The 15138-nt window shown below is 38.8% G+C and overlaps 1 protein-coding gene across 1 annotated transcript in view; it reads left to right on the top strand.

Moving 5' to 3' along the window:
- The window catches only part of IQGAP1 (IQ motif containing GTPase activating protein 1), a 108157-nt gene that overhangs the window by 39485 nt on the left and 53534 nt on the right, over positions 1-15138 (top strand). The window contains exons 5-9 of the mRNA XM_072737343.1: positions 5049-5125; positions 11477-11544; positions 12506-12619; positions 13174-13352; positions 14274-14358. Of these exons, the coding sequence (XP_072593444.1) occupies positions 5049-5125; positions 11477-11544; positions 12506-12619; positions 13174-13352; positions 14274-14358 (523 nt within the window). The remainder of the gene's footprint in view (positions 1-5048; positions 5126-11476; positions 11545-12505; positions 12620-13173; positions 13353-14273; positions 14359-15138) is intronic.

Raw genomic sequence — 15138 nt, 5'->3', positions numbered from 1 at the left:
TTATTCTCAATTGAATCTTTGGTGGTTTTCTTTTTTTTTTGTTTTTTTAAGTCCTAAAAGATCTATTTCTTCTGTTTGTTTTAGGAATAGTTTTGTTCTTTCTTTTATATTCTTCATCCCTGCTTCACCTCATCCTAGAGAAATTCCCTATGATGTCATTTACTACATCAAGTTGTAGACTTATATTGAAATTCACATGCCATGAAATCCACCTTTTTACTTTAAAAAAATTTTTTTTGAAATCCACCTTTTAAAAGTATACAATTTAGTGTTCTTATTTAGTCACAAAGTTGCAACATTAATATTTGATGTTAGGAAATACTTTATTTTTAAAAGATTTTATTTATTCATGATAGACATAGAGAGAGAGAGAGATCGGCAGAGACACAGGCAGAGGGAGGCAGGTGCTGAACCGCTGAGCCACCCAGGGATCCCAAGAAATATTTTAGAAACATCATTTTTCAGCTGCAGAATTCTCCTCTATCTGTAAGAGAGCATGATGTGCTATTATTTTATGTTTCAAATTGTAGAGACAATATAATGACATTTACTTTTTATATCTTGTTTTGGTGATGGCTGTAGTATTTGTGTTTTAAAACATCTTGAGGTACAGTTGGCATGGAGAAATGCACATATTTCATGTGTATAGTTGGATGGGTTTAGAGTGAGTGTGCATCCTTGAGTGTTCTGCTTAGGAGTTTATTTTATTTAGCACTGCTCTTCCCGAAATTGCCACCTCTAGCCTCCACACCCCTCCATCCTATCTTGAATCCAGAAGGCCATACTGTGTTGTCAGCTCTTAGAGGCATGGACACCTTTTTTGTTTTCCATATCCTTTGACCTAAGGATTCTACTTCTTTTTTTTAAAAAAATATTTATTGTATGAAAGAACTATTTATTTTTATTTTTATTTATTTATGATAGTCACAGAGAGAGAGAGACAGAGAGAGGCAGAGACATAGGTAGAGGGAGAAGCAGGCTCCATGCACCGGGAGCCGGATGTGGGATTCGATCCCGGGTCTCCAGGATCGCGCCCTGGGCCAAAGGCAGGCGCCAAACTGCTGCGCCACCCAGGGATCCCAAGGATTCTACTTCTAGGAATTTATCTCTCCCCCAAATCAGATAAGCCCGAAAAGATGGACATATAAGGGTTTTTCAGCATAGCTTAGGATAGGAAAAATTGATAACAATCACATGTTCCTTCACTAGGAGCATTAATTGTGCTGCAGCCAGTCAAACAATAGTACAGCCATTAGAAAGGATGATTTTAATCTGTATTGATAAAGGAAATTGTCTGTGAGGTGTGAACTGGAGAATAAAACTCCAAATAGGCTAAAGTTATAAAAGAGTTTGTGTTCTGGCTAAGGTGAGATTGCTATTTTTATGTGTAAAAGTGAATATTTTTGGGAAAAGTTGGTAAGGAGATAATAGTTTTTATTTTGGTGTGATCGGATTAAGGGGTGGTTTTTATTTTCTTTATAATTTCCTGTAGAGTCTAAATTTTTGTAACCAAAGAAATATTGAAAAAGAGTGAGATAAGGAGGATCACAAAGTGGCTGGAACCACTGGGAGATGAACATTTGGTATTTAACATAGCACCAAGCTCAATTCTTCATATGTGTTTTGAATTGAGTTAAATCCAGAGTCAAGTCTTTGCAGAAGACTAGCCTTTGTCCTCTTTTTTTTTTTTTCAGAACAAAGTTCTGAAGCTTTCTTCCTTGCACTGGTAGGTTTGAGAATTAGGCCCACCAATGTCAGGAAATGCAGTATGTCAAGGTCTTTTTTTTTTTTTAAAGATTTTATTTATTTATTCATGAGAGACACACACACACAGAGAGAGAAGCAGAGACACAACAGGCAGAGGGAGAAGCAGGCTCCATGTAGGGAGCTCGATTTGAGCCTCGATCCGGGACTCCAGGATCACGCCCTGGGTGGAAGGCAGGTGCTAAACTGCTGAGCCACTCAGGGATCCCCAGTATGTCAAGTTCTTAAACATACTTTGCCTTTCTGTGCACCTATATCTTCTTGTACCTGTTTCTTTTTATTATTTTTATTTATTCATGAGAGACACACAGAGAGAGGCAGAGACATAGGCAGAGGGAGAAGCAGGATCCATGCAGGGAGCCCGATGTGGGACTCAATCCCAGGACCCCAGGATCATGACCTGAGCCTAAGGCAGATGCTCAACCACTGAGCCACCCAGGCGTCCCGTCTTCTACCTGTTTCTTCTGAAATATGCCTGATGGGCAGTGGTGATTTAACCTCTTCTGAATAATACTAAGAGCTTCATTAATATATACTTTTACTAGTAGTATTTTTACTACAAAATGCTTTTTTAATGATTTAATTTTACTACTTTTTTGGTTTACTAATGGTAATATATTGTTCTGGATCACCACTGCAACAAATGTAGAATTCCCCAAAGACTTTCAGGGACAACAGGGTTATCATGGTTATCAGCCTTGAAATGTCAACCCTACATGACTTAGATCTAGAAGACTTGAATAATGTGGACTAATGATACTTAGCTGAAAAACTGTTGCCCATAATATACTGTATGATATATATATTTGACAATACATATGTAGTGTTTACAGGAATGCCTTCCCTAATCTCAATATGGTACATATAGGCTAATTGTAGGAACTTAATGTTATTATAAGTTTTTGATTCTTATCCTTTTAGTCTTTTTATTATAATTGGTACTGTTGGCTACCTACCTCTCTAGGAAATATTTTGTGATTTTGACTTGATTTTTTTTTTTTTTTAAGATTTTATTTCTAAGTAATCTCTACACCCAATGTGGGGCTTGAACTCATAACCACGAAATCAAGATTCACCTGCTCTCTTGACTCAGCCAGCCAGGCACCCCTTGACTTTGATTTTTTTCATTGTGTGTGTGTGTGTGTATGTGTTTATAATTTATAATTTATTCATGAGAGACAGAGAGAATGAGGCAGAGACACAGGCAGAGGGAGAAACAGGCTCCATGCAGGGAGTCCGACATGGGACTCAATCCCGAGACCCTAGGACTACGCCCTGGGCCGAAGGCAGGCACCAAACCGCTGAGCCACCCAGGGATCCCTGATTTTTTCATTGTTTTAAATCTGTCCTCTGTCTTCCTCATGTGTTCTACCTCCCATATCCTAGTGGTGGGGGTTCTTTAAGATGCAGTCCTTATTTTAGCTACATTCTTGTTCTTATGGTTTCAGTTATTTTGAAGACTTTCTTATAAACACATTGTATTCAAATGGCTGCTGGACAGTTCTCCTTGAATAGCTTTCTATTAGCTAGAATTCCTATCTGAAAGTAAACCTTTCTTTTCCCCCAACTGAACCTCCCCTCCTCTATACTAAATGGTAGGCTGTCCTCATTTCCCCAGTCATCCCATCTCAAAATCTTGAGGTTACCTTGAACTCCTAAATGCACTTATCCCCCAAGCCTTCCTCATGTATTTGAAATGTTTCTTTTGTCTGTTGAAAGAGATTATCAGCCTGCCTCCTTAGCTTCAATTTCTCCACTATTCATTATATCCTGTGTCCTGTCTCCAGTCAAATCTTCCTGAGGCGCTGTTTTTTATCCTTGGCTTCAGAGCTGGGACTTCTCTGTGGCCTGCATATCAAGTTCAAACTTGTCTGACTTTCAAGGTCCTCATAATCCAATTGCATCCTACCCTACCCAGCTGTATTTTTGTTATTTTCTAAAATGTATTCTGTACTGTTTTTGGGAAGGGTAGCTCAACACGACTGTTATCTTCACCCTTAAGGAAACGACATATCTGTCTTGGAAAGAGAGCATGCAGAGTTTGAAAAATTATCAAAAAGATGATTATAGTACATCTCATCTCTTGACAGGGGCAATTCTTTCTAGTCGAGAGCTGTAGGTATTGTGTGAAAAGCATGAAAACAAACAAACATGATGTGTCAAGGACTCTAATAGGTACAAGGTGCTGTGGTACAAACAAACATGATGTGTCAAGGACTCTAATAGGTACAATGTGCTGTGGTACTCTTCCTCCTGCCTTGGTTAAGGCCTTTCCCTGCTCATCCAGATTCTTCTGACGGCCTCAAAATTCAGTCGTTCCCTTCTCCAGATCACTGTTACCTCCCCCTAAATTATAGAATGAATTGTATGGTGCCACATCACCATGAAGATAGATCTTGAAACTCAAGATTATATCCAATCTAAACCTACTATGTTGCTATTCAGCCTCATTCACTAATTCATTAAATGTAGAGCCCCTTCCATGACCTTGGCTCTGGGCTTGGCATTGAAGATGTGGCAGTGAATTGCATAGACCTGGTCCCTGCCTTCATGTAGTGTGTAGTCAAACAGATAATAACGCAAGTAATTGATTATTTGTGGCAAGTGGTACCCAGAATAACTACTGATCTTCCATATTCCCATACATATTATATATTCTAGCTACTTCATCTGTGTATCTTTTCTCTTCTTCCAAGCATGTAACACATTTTTTAAAAAGATTTTAAGTAATCTCTATACCTATTGTGGGACTTGAACTTACAGCCTGGGGATTGAGTTGTACACTCCACCAAATGAACCAGCCAAGCATCCCTGCACAATAACACATTATAATATTTTGTAGTTTTCTTCAGTGTCTAAATGTAGGAGTTCACAAACTGAAAGCACCTAAGTAAATGTTCATTGTTGAATTATTAATGAATGTAGGCACCATAGACAGGAATTGGGAAGATTGCAGGGCTTTCAAGTTTCCAACATTTACTGGTGATTTAAACTGCACTAGAGCTGAGTGTCATCTGCCTGTATCTGAGTCTGCAGTAAGCAAATCACTTTCACATACCTGGTAAAATTCAGTGGGTTAACCAAGTAAGGCTTTTCCAACTAGTGCTTTTTATTCTGTATTACCATATTTTATCCCTTGCATTACTTAGATGAATTGTCTGTTCTCCCTAATGAAGTTACTTGCTGAATGCCCATATTTTCTAATCGTTCTATTTATATTATTGATGATTGGTGAAAGACCCAGTGGATGGATACCTTACTGTTCTTCTTTTATTCCTTCTTAGATTTTTTACCCAGAAACTACAGATATCTATGATCGAAAAAACATGCCAAGATGTATCTACTGTATCCATGCACTCAGGTAATCAGATATTCGTGGTAAAATAAACAGTGTACATAGACACAGAGAACAGATTGCTGAGTTGCCAGCGGTGGAGGTTTTGGGGTGGGGACAAAAATGGGTTAAGGAGCTCAAACATTACAGACTTCCAGCTATAAAATAGTTAACTAAGTTCTGGGATTATAATGTACTGCATGGGGGTTTTAGTTAATAATGATGTAGCCTTATGCTTGAAAGTTGCTAAGAGAGTAGGTCTTAAAAGTTCTCAGCATGGGACACCTGGGTGGCTCAGTCAGTTCAGCATCCAATTTTTGGTTTCAGCTCAGGTCATGATCTCAAGGTCTTGGGATTGAGCCCACATCAGGCTCCCCACTCAGGGGTAGTCTGCTTTTTCCCTCTGCCCCTCCTCCTGTCCCACTCAAGCTCTTTCTCTCTCTCTCTCAATTAAATAAACATATATTTTTAAAAGTTTCTTAGCACAAGGAAAAAAAAATCCATAATTATGTGTGGTGGTGGATGTTAAGGAGACTTATTGAGGTGATCATTTTGCAATATATATGTATATTGAATCATTATGTTGTACACCTGAAACTAATGTAATGTTTATGTCAATTCTCTATCTCAATTTTTAAAAAAAGCCATTTAGGAATAACATCTGAATTGAATGTACAGCTTTTTGTGTATGGCGTAATGAAAAAGTTTTTGCATTAGCTTTAGGATTTCCAAATAAAATAGATTATTATTGTCTTTTTAAAAAAATTTTTTTATTTATGATAGTCACACACACAGAGAGAGAGAGAGAGAGAGAGAGAGGCAGAGACACAGGCAGAGGGAGAAGCAGGCTCCATGCAGGGAGCCTGACATGGGACTCGATCCCAGGTCTCCAGGATCACGCCCTGAGCTGTAGGTGACGCTAAACCGCTGAGCCACCGGGCTCCCCACAACCACCATGTCTTAATACTTTGGTAGTATGATTAAATTTTATAAAAATCTTCAAATAAAGCCAGCAAATATCAAATGGTTGATTTTTAATTTATTTGGTTTTTCTAGGCTCTCACCAAGCCATTTGTTCATTAGGTAGTGTTTATGCCAAACAAATATGATAAATAGGAACTGAAACAAAATATATTTTTTTTCATAATTTCATAGCAGATTTTGAAGATGGCTTAATTTCAGGTCCTTGGCTCTTAGAATCAGTGAAGTGTACTGTATTGGAAGGAAGAGGTGATGTGTGTGGAGGGAGGGTGGGGTTCAGTAGATATGATAGAACCATATCAGAGTTGTACAGATTTACCTGATGGCCATAGGGCTAAACGAGAAGGTGGTAGAAGTAAGTGGGACATGCAGATGGGGTTTCTTTGCTCAGGCTACCCATTTTACAAGTCATCCTGTATGTGTACATGTTAATTATCTATATGAATATATGAATAATATTGACCCATGAGAAGTCTGTTGTCTCCAGTTTGATCCAACATGTGCCAGATCCTTGGGATCCCTGGAATTCATGTGAGACCCACAAAAGAAAGAATGTAGCTGAAAACTAGTGGACAGCACTGGCTCTGTGCCTTGGGTTATTCTGTTTCTGCTGCCTAAATGCCGCTTTACTCCCTAGTTTGACCCATGCTCTTCTCTAGCTGCTACTGTGGAATGCTACCTGTTCACTGATACTTTCCTTTTACTTTTTCTCCCTCAAATAGAATTAGCTACTTCCCATCCTTGGGCTCTTCTAGTATTTGCACATACCTCTTACTTCAAGCATAGGGCTTTTACATCCTACTCTGGTTATTAGTTCTTATTGCTTGCTCTCTGTGGACTCCTCCCAGGCAGGGCCTATTTCTGTTACTCTTTATCTTTGTGTCTCTAGTACTTAGATGCCTCTAGCAATATAGTAGCTAGTCAATAAATGTTTGTATCAAAATCACACATTGTAACAAATCTTCCTTTCTGCCCTCTAGCTTGAAGGGATATTTTTTGCCCTATAAATGAAAAAAAGGAAATGGTGCTTTCTTTTATCAGGTGACACTTCATGTTTGTGTCTATATCCAGTCAAGTTTTAATTCAATTTCCACCTTCTTGGTGAACTTTTGTGATTTCCAGTGACTCCAGTTCATTCCTTGGTCTAAACCCATGTGTTTCTTAGTTCTATTGTTTCTTTCATATGTTTACTTTCTCTTTATTATATTATTAGCATCTTAGGGACAGAGGTCATGCCTTTCATTTCTTTTTCTTCTCTCTAAGGTACATGGCATAATGTCAGACAAGAGTAACATAAGGATTTTTTTTTATTTTTTTATTTTTTAGGATTTTTAAAAGTTATTTAGGAGTGGGTTGTATCTAGGGGAATGTTCAGATTGTAGCAATTTCAAATGTATGTGTCTGAGCCAAAATCAGATTAATTCTGAATATTGTGATTGGCTCTGTGTTACAGTGAGGTCTGTCTGAATTGATAACCTTGTGAAGGTTATACCTACAATGGATTTCTGAACTTGCCAGACAAGAGGCCTAGCTGGTGAAACTCCACTTTGTGTGTTTCACAGCCATAGCTCTCTGCAATGTGACCTGGCTCGCAGGCCCTCAAATTCTCTGATTTGGAGATGAAGAATTAACTGTGCCTTTCTCATGATGGCGTCAGAATCAGAAAGTCCACAGTTGTTTTTCATTTCTCTTTAATATGCAACCTGTACTTAGAAATTATATACAGAGCGGGGATCCCTGGGTGGCTCAGCGGTTTAGCGCCTGCCTTTGGCCCAGGGCGCGATCCTGGAGTCCCGGGATCGAGTCCCACATCGGGCTCCTGGCATGGAGCCTGCTTCTCCCTCTGCCTGTGTCTCTGCCTCTCTCTCTCTCTCTCTCTCTCTCTCTCTCTCTCTGTCTATCATAAATAAATAACTAAATAAATCTTAAAAAAAAAAGAAATTATATACAGAGCAATGTGTTCTGGTTGGTGATTTATGACTTCTTTCCTTCCTGGAGTGTTTTTCCTTAAAGGCTGGCAGCCCTTGATATCTAGGCAGTTTAGACCTGCTTGGAACCTCTTCTTCACCATGTAGTACAGCAGTGATCGAGGTCGGCTCCACACTCTGCTGTGTGGGGTGAGGCACTTTCTCCCTTTTTGATTTTGGTTAACAGAGAAGCATTATCTCTCTGTTTTCTCCCTTCTTGCTTGTTTGCTTTGCTTTTCTCTTTTCTTTTTTCTCTCTTTTTAAAAGTCTTGACTGGCATCATTGCAGAGATATTTACTGTATTTAGTCTTGCTAAATTATTTTTCTGGATTATATTCCACCCCCAGAGAAGACGTCAATTCTTTTTTTTTTTTTTTTTTAAGATTTTATTATTCATGAGAGACACAGAGAGCCAGAGACACAGGCAGAGGGAGAAGCAGGCTCCCTGTAAGGAGCCTGATGAGGGACTCAATCCCAGATCCCAGGATCACGCCCTGAGCCGAAAGGAGATGCCCAACTGCTGAGCCACCCAGGCGTCCCGACCACAATTCTTTATTATTTCACATGTATTTGTATACTTTATTTCCATTTCCTCTGATATCTAAGAATTGATTTTGGGATTAAATTGGCCCATAGTCCTGTATCCTAAATTCAAAAGAAATGTAAAAGCTGAAAATTATATTTAGGCTTGGTTCAAACTCATTTGTTGGCAAAATCTGATCAGAATTGATGTTATTTAGAATATTTCTGTCCTTACTGTGATTATATGTATGTTCCTTTGCAGAAAAGTAATGTATTTGGGGATCCCTGGGTGGCGCAGTGGTTTAGCGTCTGCCTTCGGCCCAAGGCATGATCCTGGAGTCCCGGGATCAAGTCCCACGTCAGGCTCCCTGCATGGAGCCTGCTTCTCCCTCTGCCTGTGTCTCTGCCTCTCTCTCTCTCTCTCTCTCTCTCTCTCTCTGTGTGTGTGTGTCTCTCATGAATAAATAAATAAATCTTAAAAAAAAAAAAAAGGTAATTGTTTAGGGGTGCTGCCTCAAGGCTTGCTGGGTGTGTTTTATAATACTGTACATACTTTAAGTAAACAGACGTCATGTAATTCTGTGTATACTATAAAGCCTTTCTAATATCTGAGGAATCCTAAATTCGTATCTGCCCAAAGAATTTAGATCAGGGATTGTGGACTGTACTAGATTTAGATTCTCTTTCCTAAGCACCTGTTGTGTTTGTGTTTAAGAGCCCTTATTAACAATCTTTGGGATCAGCATAGTAACAGGTTACTCTGAGGGCAGCAAAGATAATAGGAATCCATAGCCTCCTTTCCCCTGTTGCTAGAAAGTATAGCTTTGCTAGGAAAAAAGAAGAAGAAAAATGAACCTGATCTCAATCACAGGTTTACTGTTGTAGGGACCTAACAGTTATTTGTAGAGGTAGGCATGGGAAAACAAGAGCAAAGATTGTTTACTGGTGGGATCTAAAGTTTCAGCTTTGAGGTGGAGTACTTTCAGTTCTGGGCAAGAGGATCTGACTGGCCATTATGGTTATGTTTATATAACTCCAGCATTTCCTTAAAATATTCCCAATAATTAAAATGATATAAAAGAGAGATGGTGCCGGTATCTAATCTTTTTCTCTACTGTATTTATATCAGCTAGTGATATCATTACTTTATTTTATCATTGAAAGACCTTAAAAATGAACTCACTCTTCTTGAGGCTCTAAAAGTGACATTCTTAAAATTTCTTAAAGTGCGGCAGCCACTTTCTTCATTCCAAGAAGAAATAAAAAGAGGAAAAAATTACTGAAGAAAACTATTCTTATTAATTTGGAATGCAGGTGTGGGATATACTATATGGGAGAAATAATATATAGAATGGGTACATATTACAGGTATAGAATGTTATTGGCTATTTTGCTTTGGAAAATTTGTTGAATAGATTAAAAAATTTTTGAGGGGGACTTTATATATATATATATATAGTTCCATTTTGAGTATTTTAGTCTTAATAAAAGTACTTAATCATATGCATATCATCATACTTGTACTTAACTGAGAAAATAATTAGCTACTCTGTATAAATCAGAATGTATTTTTAGAATACTTGTTTTTGGATTATACATTTGGGTTTATTATACACAATTGAAATTCTGATCAGTTCTGTGAATGTAATATACATGATCCATATTTGTGTTTAGATAAAACTGAGGCTTATAGATTATTTGCAAAAACTGTGGATTGCTCTGTTGAGTTTCTGTGATTTGTTTCTTCGGTGTTTTTTATTTACTCCCTTACCACTAGACCATCAGTGTCTTGCTCATGTCCTTCCCTGCAAAGTGCACTTCTAACTTACTGATTCTGATCTGCTAGGTCCTTAGATTCCACTTAAGCTAACTCAGGCTTATAGACATTGGCTTATCCATCTCTCCATCTGTGAAACATTAATATTTATTAGTACATACCAGGTTTTGGGTAGACACTGGTGAACAAGACTTTTATTGTTCCTTCCTTCATGAGATTTAAGCCAAATAGATTTCTTTTTTTTTATTTAAACAGTAAGGATATATAATGTTTATTTAAAAATCATTAATTACCTGAATGAAACTTTTCCATCAGTAGTATGAATTCAGTTTACATAAGACTTTTTTTGGAATCATTTTTTTAAAAGATTTTATTTTATTTTTTTAAAGATTTTATTTATTTATTCATACAGAGAGGAGAGAGAGAGGCAGAGACACAGGCAGAGGGAGAAGCAGGCTCTATGCAGGAGCCCGACTAGGGACTCCATCCTGGGTCTCCAGGATCACGCCCTGAGCTGTAGGCGGTGCTAAACTGCTGAGCCACCCAGGCTGCCCCTTTAAAGATTTTATTTATTCATGAGAGACACACAGAGAGAGAGGCAGAGACATAGGCAAAGGGAGAAGCAGCCTCCCTATAGGGAGCCCAATGTGGGACTCAGTCCCAGGACCCCAGGATCACAACCTGAGCCAAAGGCGGACGCTCAACCACTGAGTCACCCAGGCATCCCTTGAATCATTTTCACGATACTTTTATAAGTATCTTGTTAGTTAAAGCTTTTTGATCACAGGAAGGAGAATGAGAATGAAGATTTCTCCACTTAGAATGATTATATTCACATGTATATTACCATCTAATTACACACCAGATTTAAACCAGAACAGGGACTTGAACTTGTGTCTTCTGATTCCCAGTCCAGTGTTTTTTGCATTATGTGACTTTCTAGGACAATATTTTGTAAAACTCAGAAAAAGTCCTGAGGTAAAGTATGGTAACTGCAAAGGGGAATATGGTAGCATTCAGGGGTATGTTCAGAATGTTTCTGCTCTTTATACTGACTTTCCCCTTTAACCTAAGAGCAGCAGCTAGGTGCAGCTGGGCAGCCTAACTCTTTTTGCATATCGTGTCTTCTAGTTTGTACCTGTTCAAACTAGGCCTGGCTCCTCAGATTCAAGACCTATATGGAAAGGTTGACTTCACAGGTAAGGAGTTATAAACTTGGCAGGAAATGCTTGATTTATGTCGAAATAGCCTGGAGAGTCAACAGTTCCAATCTTAAAGACATAGAGGTTTAAAAATACTCTGGCAAAAGAGATCAAAGAAGTATAAGTAACTTCTGTGTTGAATAGAGTGCTAAACTGGGAATTTCAAACTCTGTTTTCTCATTTTAGCAAGTACCAACAGTGAGCAAAGTAAGGGGTGTGTAGGGGGGGAATGAGACAATGCAGAGGTGACAATTTAATAAAAAAATGTAGTGTATTTACCTTATTCTGTGTGTGTTTGTTATTGTCAGATGCTTGAATAGGTGGGGGCTTGGGTAGAAAACAAATGGTGGTGATATTGGTTAGGAGCTAAAATAGATTCAAGTCTTTTGAACTGATTATTATTTTGTAGACTTGGGAACTTTAAATTTAATAAAAACTTTTATCTATGACATTTTTCCTTCTAGGGAAGTTGTTCACCAGACCTAGGGCAAAGGACTAAACCTTACATGTTGTTTTCTTTATCATTTGGCTTCCTGCCTTTGAAGCAGAATAGTTTAATAGCGGCTAGTACCTTAGCATCTGAAGACATTTGGTCGGCTTGTGGGTCACTTGTTGCTGACTCCCTTCAAAGCTGTTGCATTCATAAGTTAGTTAGTTCGTTGTAGGAAATGCCGCAAGTAGCAGTTTTGAGAAACTATTTTCTGTAGGGCTGTTTCTCATGTTATATTTACTTTTGATGCTCTTGTTAATAGTAATAATAGTTAATGTCTACTGAGTGTATGCTTTTTGCCAGGTACTATGTTCATTGCTTTCCATATATCTTCTTATTAAGTCCTTCAATCCTGGGAGGTAGCCACCACTTCAACCCATTTTGTAGTTGGGGAATCTGTTTCCTTCTCTAAGTTCTGGGAAGGTGCTTAACTTGCTTGCCTGCATCTTCATCTTTCTCTTCCTGTAGAAGAGGAAATCAACAATATGAAGATTGAACTGGAGAAGTACGGGATCCAGATGCCTGCCTTCAGCAAGATCGGGGGCATCCTGGCCAATGAACTCTCAGTGGATGAAGCTGCATGTAAGAAGAGAGAAATTTTGTGGGTTCAAATGGGATTGGTGCTACCACTTTCAGTGATTTTGGACACTAGGAATTTTGCTAGCAAACTTAGGCCAATAGAGGTAGTTTAACACTGCAATGGACTTCTGTGCTATTGCTATTGGAAGTAAGTGATTGATTTCAATGAAAATGAAAGCATTTAGAAAGTGAGTTATACATTTCAGTGTCCTTTGGGTTTCTTATTTTTTTTTTAATGGTATTTACATGATGATTAAAGGTGAACATTTTCATCATTTATGCTCCTTACAAGGCTCTTTACTAATATTTCTCAGTGAGATTCCAAACTCAGCATCCCAGACATGGGATCACAGGGAGAGCTTGGCTTTGTATATCTAGGAAGAGACTACTAGGCTTATAGGATTTGGGGAGCCATTCCTCTAACCCCAGTCATCATTTTTCTCTATCAAAACAAACCTTTTCCTGCAATAGGGGGTTGTGATGTTGTTCTGGATGTGTCATGTAATCTCTTACTCTGTATAACCCCAGTGTTCTATGTTTTGAATTTTTTCTTTTAGTACATGCGGCCGTTATTGCCATTAATGAGGCCATTGACCATAGAATTCCAGCCGACACATTTGTGGCTCTGAGAAACCCCAACGCCATGCTTGTAAATCTTGAAGAGCCCTTGGCATCCACTTACCAGGATGTGCTTTATGAGGCCAAGCAGGAGAAAATGACAAACGCTAAAAACAGGGTAAAAATGGAACATCTGTTCTTTTTAATTGATTTATATTCTTTCATTGTTGGATATAACTCCATTTTAAAAATCAGTTTTCTTTTTTTTTTTTTTTTTTTAAGATTTTATTTATTTATTCATGAGAGATAAACAGAGAGAGGCAGAGACACAGGCAGAGGGAGAAGCAGGCTCCATGCAGGGAGCCTGATGCTGGACTCAATCCCAGGACTCCAAGATCATACCCTAGGCCAAAGGCAGGCGCTAAACTGCTGAGCCACCCAGGGATCCCCCTAAAATCAGTTTTCTTGAAGTATAATTTATACACAGTAAAATTTACTCATTTTACATGTATGGGTTTGATGGGTTTTGACAAATGTGTGTGGTTATAAAACAATCCTCCCTAAAGTCCCCAGGTCTCTCTTCATAGTCAGCCTCTACTGCTCCCCATCCCCTCCTTCCCACCCTGACCCCAGGCAACCCCCAATCTGAACAGATCACTATATTTACCTTTTTAAGAATTATATATAAACGAAATGGATTTACACAGTATATAGCCTTTGGTATTTGATTCCATTTTAACTTTTATCCTTGAATTTTGTGCAAACCAATGAGAAGTTCTGTGATCTGGTTCTTGAGTGTGCCTGTTCTGCTCAGGTCTGAGGCAGGGATGCAAGCTCACAAGGGAGCAGGGCAGGGTTCAGCAGTGCTTCCTGCTCATGCCCAACTCTGGAAGCACCCTTGGGCTTGTCGTTAATAGGTGGATCTGCTTTTTACATTTTTAGTTAAATGTTGTGTAACATTCCACTCTGTGCTTCATTAAGGATTTTAAGCCATACACTTACTCTTTGTTCTGTCATGTTTGGGGGAGGAATACAAGTGTGTTTCTTAGGTCTTCTTAGAGACCTGAACTGATTTGTTACACTTTTTACTCATCTTCAGACAGAAAACTCTGAGAGAGAAAGGGATGTTTATGAGGAGCTGCTCACTCAAGCTGAAATTCAAGGCAATATAAACAAAGTCAATAGTAAGTATGTCCCTGAGTCCGGTAGCTGCGGGATGTTACAGAATAATGTGAGTGTTGATCTATTCTTGGACTGATAATGTAGTGTAAGTTTATTTATTTTAGGTATCAGTGGACTTGTTTAGGAACTATTGCTTACTACTACTGTTTTCTTGTGTTCATATGTCTTCTGTCTCAGCTGCCATCATCCTTAGGTAGGTCCTCCCTCTTCTGTCTACTCATCTATTGCAGCTTCTGGATTTATCTTGGTTAATTTAACTCTTTCACCCTGGGTTAATACTCTTAAAAAAATCTAAATAGGGATTTTATTTATTTATTCATGAGAGACAGAGAGAAAGAGGCAGAGACACAGGCAGAGGGAGAAGCAGGCTCCATGCAGGGAGCCTGACGTGGGACTGGATCCCGGGTCTCCAGGATCACACCCTGGGCTGAAGGCAGTGCTAAACCGCTGAGCCACCCGGGCTGCCCCTTATTTATATTTTTAAGTAGACTTCATGTCCAGCATGGAGCCCACTACAGGGCTTGAACTCATGACCCTGAGATCAAGACCTAAGCTGAGATCAAGAGTCAAATGCTTAACCACCTGAGCCACCTAGGTGCCCCTATTTATATTTATATTTATATTTATATTTATATTTATTTTTAAAAAGGATTTTATTATTTAGAGAGAGATAGCAGGGGGAAGGGGCAGAGGGAGAAAGAGATCTCAGGCAGACTCTGCTGAGTGTGGAGCCCAATGCAGGGCTTGTTCTCACAACCCTGAGATCAGGACCTGAGCTGAAA

Source organism: Vulpes vulpes, chromosome 14 (assembly GCF_048418805.1).
Source record: "Vulpes vulpes isolate BD-2025 chromosome 14, VulVul3, whole genome shotgun sequence".
Lineage (NCBI taxonomy): Eukaryota > Metazoa > Chordata > Mammalia > Carnivora > Canidae > Vulpes > Vulpes vulpes.
Note: the sequence above shows the minus strand (reverse complement) of the source record. Positions and strands in the feature narration are given on the sequence as shown.